Source organism: Sciurus carolinensis, chromosome 2, assembly GCF_902686445.1.
Source record: "Sciurus carolinensis chromosome 2, mSciCar1.2, whole genome shotgun sequence".
NCBI classification, from domain to species: Eukaryota; Metazoa; Chordata; class Mammalia; order Rodentia; family Sciuridae; genus Sciurus; species Sciurus carolinensis.
The window spans coordinates 62,317,140-62,330,062 of record NC_062214.1 but is presented as its reverse complement, the minus strand read 5'-3'; the positions used below and the strand labels follow the sequence as shown (position 1 = coordinate 62,330,062).

The following is a 12,923-nucleotide window of genomic DNA, read 5'->3' as shown; positions in this document are numbered from 1 at the left end:
ATGGAGAAGAGGAGCATATGCATGACTGAAGTTCAGTTTGAAACAGAAGATTCCATTCCACTGACTTACAGTCTAGACACTTGGATACCTGGCCAAACCTTTTAAGTCAATGCCATTAAATGACTTTAGAGGTCAGTTACCATTAGACAATGATCAAGCCACAGATATAAATGAATGAGTTAGGATCTTATCTGCAAACAATGGAAAGAAGCCCTGTCTAAATTTGACAGAAAAGGAATTTATTAAAATAATATAGCTTTCAGAAACCCTGCAAAGCCAGGTTTGCTATCAACCAAAGAGTAACTTAGGCACAAAGTATTAAGTATTACAGTATAATAGTTAAGTTAATATTACAGTGTAATCCTTGGTCTAATATCTCAACCCAAAAAAAGGCCTTTGCTTCCAGGAATACTGGCCCGCAAAGGATATTCCTGTCTCTAAAGCCTAGCTATAGCTTCTTCCAATATTAATTCTCTATTTGTTTCTTTGCTTCATTTCATAAACATTCAAAGGCCTCTTATGAATCATCTGCCTAGCCAAGTACCCATGCCCCAATACCAGAAAGGGAGACCAGGATTTTGAGCTTCTAAATGCAGTGGGCTCTGACATGTTCTCCCCAACATGCAACGGGAAACATCCCAAACATAAGAAAGATTTAAGATGCTGGACAGTCAAAATCAAATGATTTCACTAAAATCCATCTGCAAAAGGATTCTTGCTTATTTAAAAATGGTTTTCTCTGGAAATGTACCCTGTGGGGGATGTAGATGGGATGGAGGCTGCTGATGTAGAACAACACTGTGACTGTGGAGAGAACACGAGCCCTGGGCTCAATGCTCAGGTACGGCATGCTTGATTCCTCAATCCAAGCTGAAACAGCTACTTAACCGTTTGTCAGACTATTAGTAGGTGTCAGCGCAGCTCCTCCAGAGACACCAACATGACATGCCATCAGCACTTGCTCTGGGGAAACCGCCTGACACTTTTAATGAAAGCCCTGGGGTTACTCCACAGCAGGGCAGAGACGAGGCCTTGTGCTGTTGAGGCACAGGTGGGCTCATGCTGCAGCTCCCACTCTTCTGAGCAAGCACACACATAGCTGTCCCAGCTAATGAGGAACAGACTTCCCTCCAGAAACTAGGAACTTCGGTTATGTGTCTCCAAGGAACACGCTGCACCAACTCTCTAAACGTAATTCAGTCAAAGCTCATTAAAATGCTGCATTTATTAATATTATAGTATAAACAGGCAGAGAGAAGAAACAAAGACATTAAAATGTTTATAGAGTGATTTATGTACACTTTATGGTTTGATTTTTCTCTCTTATGTAAGACTTAAAGGATGAATATTTTTATTGGGGACAATAATGACTTCCCATAATAAATGGAAAGTCTCAATGTCCCCCATGACACTGAGAGAATAGCATTGGGCAGACTTCTGTCAGGACCTTCAGGCATGCCACATTTTTTTCTGTAAAATATCCGAATGACCTCTTTGTGCTCAGATGACACATCACCTAGATATAGTGATGCCAATGGTGATTCAGTTTCACAATGGAGTTTTAGCACCTTGCACATGGAATCTTTTGCTATTCTTTTGTTTGATTGTGAAACACTAGTTTCACAATCATTTATATTCCTTGAACAGCAACTAAGGGCTTTTCATTTAACGTTTTCCCTTTTTGTCAATTATAAAAGTTGAATGGGGGAACTTTAGATTATGTAGAAGGAAATGAGAGGGAGGAGATATGAAAAATGGTGGAATGAGACAAGACATCTTTACCCTATGTACATGTATGATTACATGAATGGTATGAATCTACATCATGTACAACCATAGAAATGAAATGATGTACCCCATTTATATACAATGAATCAAAATGCAGTCTGTAAAATATTAAAAATAAAAAATAATTTAAAAAACAAATACCTCAGATGATCAACTTTTAAAGAAAAAAAAAGTTGAATGGCAAGTAGTAAATGTATTTTAAGGGTCACAGTATTCATATGAAAACAATTTCTGAACACAAACTCTGTCCCTCCCATCAAACCTTGTTCTGATACACAAGGACCACCAAGCCATTACCTATAAGGAACTCTCCTCCTGGTCTCTGCTATTCTTCAAATGTCACCATTTCAATGGAAACTTCATTCACACTCAATCCCACAGCATATTGAGTTGTCCCCATCTCTAAGCTCCAATTTTGTGTTGTCTTTACATCTCTTATATCCCATATCTATAGATCTATTTTCCTTATTGAGCCTGTATATTTCACTTACAGGTCCTGAAGCTGGCAAAACCAATGTATGTATGCATGCCCTTACCATTCCTGGGAAAAGGGCCATGGCCAAGTGACAGAGGCTCCAGAGATGAGTTCTGAGCAGAGGGAGCCATGCTTCTCCCATCCCTCCACACTCCCTCAAGAAAACATATTTCTTTATCCAGATTTCCTGTTTATCCCCTGGATACCTGGATATCTGGAACCTGCATGCCATTTGTTCAGAGGAGGAAATGAAAGTTCAGAGAAATTTAATTTGGTTGGGAAAATATTTCATAATGGAGGTGAATCTTAAATGAGGCTTAGAAGGGGAGTGCTCATTTAGCAAAAATGGACATATCCTTCTTGAGAAGCTGGGACAAAGTTATTAAGAAAATATATTTATATACATGCATACAATTGGCCTTCTGTATCCACAGGTTCTACCAAGGGTGGATCATGTAATATGTACTTGCCCTATGATGGTTCCCTCTGTAAATGAACAGGTACAGACTTCTTTTATTTCCCTGGTCATTATTCCCTAAATAATGCAATATTATAACCATTTACATTGTATTATGTATTGCAAGTAATCTGAAGATTATTTATAGTACATGAGAAAATGTAAGTGTTAAGTAAATACTGCATCATTTTATACAAGGAATGTGAGCATCTTGGGATTTGGATATCTGAGTGGGAGATCTACAACTGATCTCACAGAGATATCAAGTGACAACTATATATTAACAGGCAAGTAGTGTCCTGAAGGTCATGACCAGTACTTTTCAATTGATTTCATTTCATTTTACTCATCCAGCAGTCAGGAGTTACTGTAGCCTGGTGACTCAAAACAAGGGTCAGGGTTTTCAGAGGAAGATAATTCCTGAAGTTATGTATGGAGCATTATAACTCAGAAAAGCTGGGAAAAGAGGAAGGGAAACAGCACTGTCATTTCAGAGTAAATTTCCAAAAACTGCTTTTATGCCTTGTTTTTTAACCCTTTATTTATAAACCCTACCATCAAATATTGAAACAAATTTTAACTGATCATTCTGGAAACTTATATTCTCTGTCAACTTAACCCACACAACCCATTCTTTTTTTTTTTTTTTTATTGTAAACAAATGGGATACATGTTGCTTCTCTGTTTGTACATGGAGTCAAGGCATACCATTTGTGTAATCATAAATTTACATAGGTAATGTTGTTTGATTCATTCTGTTATTTTTTCCCTTCCCCCTCCACCCTTCCCACCCCTCTTTTCTCTCTATACAGTCCTTCCTTCCTCCATTCTTACCACCCTCCTTATCCCTAACCCTAAACCTAACCCTAACCCTAACGCTATCCCCTCCCACCCTCCATTATATGTCCTCATCCGCTTATCAGCGAGATCATTCGTCCTTTAGTTTTTTGAGATTGGCTTATCTCACTTAGCATGATATTCTCCAATTTCATCCATTTGCCTGCAAATGCCATAATTTTATCATTCTTCATTCAGAGTAATATTCCATTGTATATATATGCCACATTCTTATCTGCCTGCTGTTCACCAGTTCTTTAGCCAGGCATGTGTCTCTTTGCCCCACTTCCAACCCTACTAGGCTGCCCCATCCTATCTGGTAAACGGGTACAGGGTTCATTCATGCTTCCCACTTTGCATGCAAAGCAGCTTGTCTGTGCAATGCTCTTCCAAATTTGCCTCTTTTCCAGAAATTAGAATGCCAGCTAACCTCCCAGGCCTGGTGCAGATACATATTCTTCCTGAAACTTTCCCTGCAATCTGCAGGGAAGACAGCGACTCCTGTGATAACTGGCTCACCTGTTTATTAGAATATCTCCCATATAATCTATCTGTTCATTGCTTCAACAGATTCATAATGATCCTCGCAATGTGTAGATCCCCATGCCAGGAGCTGACAGGGATTTAAAAAAATAAAATAAGGAAATGCCGATCTTGGTTCTTTCTGGATCTACTTTTTACTTGTGCTCTGTGTTTTCAAGTAGGTCACAGGTTCCTTTAGGACAATGTGGCTTCCTCGGTGTCACACAGGCAAAAACCTACTGAGTTTGCTGTGACAGATGTTTGGAACAAAGGGCAAGCAGGTCCAAATAAAGACTGGGAAGACAGCAAAGGATGAAGAGGATATTTTGTTGAAATATTATTTAGTTAAATTTCTGAAGTTTTCATAATTCCAGCACAAATGTAGAACAAACAAGGATTAATGACATCAGAATTTTTTACCACTTCTAACTCCACTCCCCTGCTACCACTCATGTTTCAAAACACACCAGTATCCTCAGTTTTTGCTTAATATCGCCATGATTTCACTACCTGTGCAAAAGCCTTGCTGCCCACCAGTGCCAGAGTAAATGTTTAAACTTTATATCGCATCACTTCACTCCCCTACTTAAGTCGTTTCTCAAATTCCTCTACCTGGCCCCTGAGCTCCCACATGGTCTACTATTACCTAAGATGCTAGTTTCCTCTCCCTGAAGGTCTCCTGTGCTCTCTATTTTCCAGTCTCACTTGATTTCTTCCAGCCTCTTGGAAAAAATGGCTTGAAAAATGGTATTCCCTCATTTAACAATACTGTGCCAGCTCTTCATCCTTGACATCTCCACTAAAACATCACTTCCCAAAGCAACTCAGTTAGGTGTCCTTTAATGAATCTTAGCTCCTATTCTTGACTTTAGCAGCATGATTATAATCAGATAGAGTCACTGGTTTAGTCACCTAACGTGAAAGCAGGAGTCAATGCCCCACCATGTCACCAGGGGCTATCACAGGAGAAGAAATGCATTTGCTGACATAAATTAAGATCTTTCTAAGAACCCAACCACTAGGATCAAAGTGATACCTGTAATTCGCAAAGTGCCGCAAATGAACTGAATTTGTGTACTCTCATGGTGCCATTAAATGACAACTGCTAAATCTTCTACATACTTCCAAACTTTGCCTTGACTAGAGAATGCATTCTTTGGCAGAGAGTTAAAACAGCTTGCCAAAGGTAGATTTATATAGTTTTTAATGTGTTTTCAAAAGTTCTTGATTTGGGCTCAGTTATCCAAGAGGATCACATGAAAATTAAAAGCATTCAATCACTACCAGTGAGCTTTCTAGAAACTCCAATTATAGTCATCCCCTTGAAAATAGGGCATCTTTAAGAGGAGAAGTATTGCTATGGATACAGCTCCCAGAGATAGACAATGAAAATAAACCATAAAGTGGGCATGTGGTTTAAAATTCCCAGTGACCACTCTTTTTCTGATACAAGTAGTCTTCTGTTTCAAAAGAAAACAAAACAACAAAAGAAAAACCTTAATAGTCAACATTATAATTTACAGAAATAACTCAAAAGTAAATAAAGCATATGGCTGGAACACTGCTACTGTGTTTTGTGTGGTCTAAATGGAGTATATTGGTCAATAGTTTCAGAGAATTGCATTTTATACATAATTAAAGATAGATGATCCACAAAGGTATTTTATATGAATAAAATTATTATTCATATTGTGAAAATGTGAAATGAAAGCACTATATTAGGTTAGCATGAGAATTACTCTCCCATAAAGAATTTTTTTTCTTAATTTCTTGCAAATCATAGAAACAGAATCAAATAAGAAAAAGCATCTTATGTAGTAGCTGTAGGTTTCTAAAAGTATCTGAAGATTTAAGAGTAATTAACAATGCTTTCATTTTCAATATAATCTAAAATTAGAGAAATTTATAAATAACATCAAAAAGAATCTGTGGAATTTGCCATATAATGACACTCTAATAAAATAAATTTAATAAAGAATAAGAAAACATTTCCTAAACACATTATATATACTGGGCATATTCAAGATACCTGAGTGTGTGAAGGCTTAAGAGTAGACCCCAGGCCAGTGTGTGGTAGAATCAAGATAACACATGGGCCTGTGCTTCTCCGTATACTCTGTATATTATATCCCCACAGTGCACAGGGATTAAAATGACAGGCAGCTATCTCTAAAAACAAAACACAACATCACCACCACTAATTTTCATCATCAATGAATAACTCATTGAACAGAACATTAATTTACTTTAGGCAGAGGTCACAGGTACATGGAAGGACTCACGAACTTAACGGAATGAATGGAGTCCTTTGCCCTAATAAATGTGAGCTCAAACCTGTGTGGGGGACATGCCAAGAGCTCCTCCTAATGGCACACCCAAGGAACCACTCCCTAATTTTGATGGTGTCCTCTATCAGGAATTCTACAGCAGAAGGAGGGTGAAGTGAAGGAAAACAGAGTCCTCTCTTATAGCTCGTAGGCTCACTAAGGGTTTTTCTGTTTACTGAGTATAGGCATTCAGTGAAATGTGTTCGTCATCAGATTTACCAAGTAGAGTTTGCTTAAGTCAAGAAAAATTAAAAAGCAGATCAAGACATTATACTGGGTTCATTAGAAAGGAGCAGGGGTTTCTGGAACTAAATGTATCTTTGTTCTTCCGAGTCAGGTACTGGTACTATCCCTAACATGCTTATATACAAATAAGGCCATCTCAAAATAATCTGGACTTCTTTCCTGAAAACATGTTATTTTTACCATTCCTCTGATAAATACCTTGAGATTATGTTAATTTGGTAGTTGACTCATTTGCTAACACTGGCCACAGAGAGGGGTCCAAGTGATGACATCACTACTAAATGTCAAGAGGATCCTGATAAATTTGGAAATTTTTGATACTATTTTTTAAGTATTATTTTAGTTGTCAATGAACCTTTATTTTATTTATTTATATCTGGTGCTGAAAATCAAACCCAGTGCTTCACACATGCTAGGCAAGTGCTCTCCCACTGAGCCACATATTGATGGGCTGTTTTTTATATGGCAAGAAGTGTCAATAAGCCTCAAGCATGAAAAAAAAAATCCATGTTGATTTTTGGAGAAAAAACAAGTCACAATTATGAGTAAAGTTGGTACTTCCAGTTTTGTTCCTCCATTGCCTCCTGATAACTCCCCAGCTTTTCATCGTGACACACAGATTATTAGACTGATAAGATCATGAAAAAAAAAGATGGGATTGTACAACAGAAGGAGGGGATAGTGACACATATATGATATTATCTTGTATTATTTTGTTATATTACTTAATATCATCCTACCCTGAATGATATTAAGGAATGCTTGTCATTTCCTACTATTGGAATGGCAAGTTAAAGAGAACTCTCCTAAGTTTCTAACAGTCCTATATTTTGCAAGGGTTCTTAATGGACAGGGGCCATCCCGGTAGCCAAAACAGGATATGGGTAGCAGGAGTAAAGCTGAGAGAGACAAGAGGACTACTTTTGAGGGAATTGCAGTATGTAAGAATTATTTTAAAGAACAAAATCAACAAAGAGAAAACACTATTAACAGAATGGTAAACATTCGAAGGCACCTTTTGATTCCAGGAAATGAGAGTGAAGGCCCATTGACAAGATGTTGGACATCTGCACATGACCTATACAAGTGGTGGACACAATGGTTTCAGTCCTGATTTGTTGAATTAATCCCACAAATTAAAACATTCTATGGGTCATAATAAGGCTCTCCAGAATGGCCCTGCAAGCCTGGCAAGAGAGTTTCCTACTCTTCACTGGCTAATCTCTCTTATGTACAAGGTAAGTCTTCTTATCTTATAGTACAATTATGATCAGAAAATGTTTCAATTCTCTAGAACATTTCTATTAACCCACTGGATATTTTATTATTTTTCTCATAGTTTATAAGATAACTGCCTTTTCTCCATGGTATTAATACATGAATCTGATATGCCCCAGAGCACACCAGAATACAGCATCACTCTCTGTGTGAGCTTCCACTATGAATAAGAAACCTGTTGCACTATTTTTCAGCTTTGTCCATAACAAAATGTCTGTCTCCCTTTTAATCATTACAATGTGAGGTGTTTTTCTTAAAACAGTCAGTAGTGAAATATGTTGGTTTCATCAAACATTATACCTAGCTATATTCACCTTGATTCTGAAAGCATAGTACATGTTTCATGAATGAAGGAGATGGTTTGGCTACTACAAAAGTAATGATATCAGACTACATAATTGATTACTTAAAGATTTTAGGTTGTACTGTGTACAAGGGTTTTGTAACAAGATATCTTTCATAAATATTTCTGACATGCTCTTCTATTTGACTGCTTATGGTTATCCACAACCAATATAGGCATAGACTTAAGAACATTACAATTTTAGAGGGATGTGCTCCAAGACAGCTTACTTCAAATTCTCATTATTAAAAAAGGTCTCTCTTTTATAATAAATTTCAGAAACTCTAAAAAAAAGCCAAGATATATGTAAATTTAAATTTATTCATAATGAATAGCTTCAATCACACAATACCATATTTACAAAAGGAATGCATAAAGAATTTTTTAAAATAAATATGTATTTTACTATCTTTTTAGATAACTGATAATTTGTTGCTTTTGTTAAAATATAAATACAATCACAGCTAGCAAACTCACTGAAGAGGACTGAATTAAAGCATCAATGAATGCAACTCTTGGAACTATTGAGCATCTCATCCTGCTTAATATTTTATTTAAAATGAAAAAAATTAAAAACTCCTTGTTAATAATATATATATATATATATATATATATATATCATTGGAGCATGTAAAGCCTTGGGATCTTACATAGGTAGACTTAGGTTATTAATATACTTTGTGACATTTGAATATACTAATCATTTCCTTCATATAAGAAAATGTTTTTTGGAAAAGAAATTCACTTTGGTATATGAATGTTCTTTCATTATTCTAAAATACCAGTGCAGTAACAAGTGTTCAGTTTTAACTTCTTTTTTGACTATGTAATCATCACATCAATAACAACTAACGAGGAATATCCTGGTTTAGTCATAGAGTCTTGCATGACTTACTTTCTTTTTTAATTGTTATTTGCAGAGAGATAGGAGGCTTGAAGATTACCAAACCTGTGATAATAGGTCTTGCCTTCTGCATTTATTCTTCCTCCATTACTTGAGGTCCCAGCACCCTACAGAGACTGCCCCACCTGTCCCCCTCAGGCTTGTACTTCATCAGGGTTCCTGAATCTTAGGTGAAGTAAACTGGAAGAATCAGTTATTTGGTATTATGTTAAAGAAGAAATTACCACTTTAAATGGATAGATTAAAAGTGGAAAGGATGGGAAGCTTCCTTTTGTAACCCATCTAAAATGACCATCATTCTTACTTGGACTAAATGTATTTCTTTTTAGTTTAAGGGTGAATACTTTGTTCCCTGATCAACTGCAATAAATGAACATCCATTTATAAAATATGGCTGGCTAGAAAAGGTTGGATATAAACAGTTACTTATTTTTCAAACCATCCTGGCACTGGCAATAATTCATGCCTCTTTTGATCCACCAACAAGTGATACTGATTTTTTTTTTCCCTGTACATCAGGGAATTGGTAAGGATGATGATAAAAGCAGTAATTCCCGAGCTCCTACTGTGTATCATTAGCAGTAATCCTGGCATCCTTGTTGCCATCTCACTGAAATTTGAATGTGTTTCACTTTACACATAGAAAAATGGCATGTCAACTGTGTGGAGTAGGTCCACTCTGCCATGGTGAAGCAATATCTTAGCTGGGAAGCATGCTGGAGGACTCACCTAGGAGCTTCAGAATATGCAAGGGACAGACTGTGAGATTCGATTCTAAAAACAAAGATCAATGTGGCCTAAGGACGTGTTCAGCTAATGATAAATCACTTTGCCTCAGTTCAGAATAATGATAATTTTCTCATAAATATAATACAGAGAAAGTAAAGCAGCAGGACATTTAGTCAAGCCACACAGTGCCATTTTATTGCTAAACTTCTGCTTTTAGACACTGGCATCCTTTGATACTCAGTTTAACCACTACAAAACTATCTGTGAAATATTTTGAATATAAAGATAAAAGAAAACAAGCAAACAAAACTAACATTTCTCCCCCTAAATTATTCGTACATAAAGAGGGTTTTGCCTTATCTTCAGGTACTTACCGTCATTCTTTAGTTTCCTTTCCTATTTACCTTAAATATTTCATGTACACTTTAGGATATGACATATTGGCCTGAAATTACTCTTACCAAGTTTGGGGGGCTTGAAGGACACCTGATAGCATGGAAAAAATAAAATAGGTTGTAAAAATGTTTTTCCACATATAGATGTGGTTTTAAAGCAGCCTTAAAAAAAAAAGAAGAAAAAAAATTTTGGATGTATTTCAATTTGTTGTTGCAGATCTAAAAACTACAACAACAAAAGAAATTTTTTTAAAAATACTGCTTAAAGGCATAAATAATTTCTTGGAGCTTAAGACATTTCCTGAGACAGTAACAAATGTGGATTAAAAGAGAGCTGCTCTAAACACTTAGAAATAACAATAATTTGCTCTGGGAAATTAGTGAATAACTCTAGACATGTTCTAGTAATGACAAACTGCTAACGTCAAAGGTATGTGTGAAATAGTCAAGTTAAGTGTCAAAGGCTCACGTGAAATATTAAACATTTTCATAAAACATAAGTAAAAAGAAAGGAGAATTTTCAATTAACATGAGACTATAAACATTTGAAACTATATTAATGACTATCAGAAGTAACCATTTTAGTATTTCATCTATAGTCCTTAAAATTTATATCTTTCATTTGGCCAAATAAATACATTTTATGCATCTGCTCACTAGGCACTTCTTTAAAGTGGGAAACAGTTTATATAAAGAGACTGTAGAGTATTCATTTATATTAGTTCACTGAAGGAGGGTAGTGAGAACTCCTGTTTTAAATTAAGTTTATATTTTCCATAATTTTGTAATAGTATGTGCTTAAAATTAAAATTCATTTCCCCGATGTTAGAGCTTCCTTAAACATAGTCTCAGAAGTTTAGAAGCTTACCAGCATAGTGTAATTGTTGCTGTATGTGAGGAACAAAAAGAGTAGACCACATTCTAAAAATAAAAGTGGGGAAAAACAAAACAAAAACAAAAAAAAAAACCACAAAAACAAAACAAAACAAAAAAAAAAAAACACCCAACACAGTGTCGATAGACAGAACCATGGCTGTTGAACACTTTCTGTGTTCATCAATTTGCTTGGTAAATAGCACCTGTCATGTAGACATCTAAATTGTTAGTCAGCACAAGTGGGTAATTTGGCCATGAGTGTTGCTGATCAGACACTGGCGAGTCTGGATTACTCTACATGCCACAGGACACAATTCAGCACCTCACACGCCTGCTCCAACCTTCATTTGAAAGTGCATGTTCCTGAAGCACCAAGAGAAACTTCTTAAAAGACAATGTCCAGAGCCAGGTGATGGTCCCAGGGTCTGGACTCTGCTCACTGACTCAGTGAGATTCCAAACAGACATACTTGCACACACAGGTCTATGAAGCACGCGTTGCCTGCTCATGGTGCAGCACATTCAGCACCAGAGGGGAGGAGGGTAAGGGCTCCAGGGCAAACAGTGGTCATTTGAGGTGCTGCAGCAAAATTCAACTCCCAAATTAATTTAATAAATAAAGAAAACATGACACAATAATCCATAAATACCTCTGAATCCAAAAGACTAGTGCAAAACTGAATCAGAGTAAAAGTATTTGAAAAAGTTTTTCCAAAAAAAAAAAAAAAAAAAAAGCATACTATGAGAACAAGTCAGTGAGTCAGTGTTGCTTTTCTCCTGTTACTCTTTTTAAGGATGCACAGTGGTTGTATACTAACTTCTATTTATTCCACATTTTGCTTTGCTGTAATACCATTTAAAAGCAGGAAATAAATCACAATAACATTGTAAAGCAATTAAAAAATGAAAATGTTCCATACCTGAGAAATCTGCTGCTAGGAGATCTACTGCCTTCAAAACCTTCACTTGTAAAATTCCGACATCCTTCATATCTTTCAGTGAGTTCTGTAAGCACTGATGGGAGAAAAGCAGTTGATGAATGAAAACAGCTTTCTAATATACTATTAATGCTGTGAAGGCCTATGGAGCATTCACACATTGCATTATCTTCTAGTCTCATGAAATTATTAGAAAAACTTCAAACATACACTATGCCAGTCCACAGGACAGTTAGACATTTACAGCAGCCAGATGTAAAAAAACAAAAAAGTGAGTGAGAATTAATTAACTACAACTCCAAAATTAACAAATTAAAAGCACATACAATCTACTTTTAACATCGCCCCCTGGTGTTAGCAAAGATACCCCACTGGGAAAATGTGTGGGTAGAATTAGGTTCATTCTCTTTTTCCCCTCTTTTTCTCTTTAATGCAACTTTTAAATCACACTAAATGCAACATTATTCTGACCTAGTTAGTATAAACTTATGGATGCGAGAGTACTAAACTTGGATCCGTATAAAAATGTATTACCACTGGAAAGAAACTGGGGATGGAAACAGAGTGAATTTTTTGATCCATGCTTTAGCAAGTTCTTTAGAAATTTACTATCTAATATCACTCTATATTCATATTTTCTTTAATCTTTAGTTTGTATGATCCAAAGCTTGAATATTTGGTCTGGTCATTCTTAAGTATATACAGCAATATTGAGATATCTAAATACTCTAAAGAAATCATGCATGAAAAAGATAAGTATATAAACCCTCTTCTGAAGCCTACAGAATGCATCCAGTGAAAAAGGTGCC

The 12,923-nt window shown here is 36.1% G+C and overlaps 1 protein-coding gene across 6 annotated transcripts in view; it reads right to left on the bottom strand.

Annotated features, from left to right (window-relative positions):
* Nucleotides 1–12,923, bottom strand: part of Mctp2 (multiple C2 and transmembrane domain containing 2) — a 223,423-nt gene that overhangs the window by 91,303 nt on the left and 119,197 nt on the right. For all 6 annotated transcript variants that reach the window (XR_007106943.1, XR_007106944.1, XM_047538509.1 and 3 more), the window contains one exon: nt 12,097–12,190. Coding sequence is in view for 4 of the 6 variants with exons in the window: in XM_047538509.1 (XP_047394465.1) it covers nt 12,097–12,190 (94 nt within the window). In the remaining 2 variants the exon portion in view is untranslated. The remainder of the gene's footprint in view (nt 1–12,096; nt 12,191–12,923) is intronic.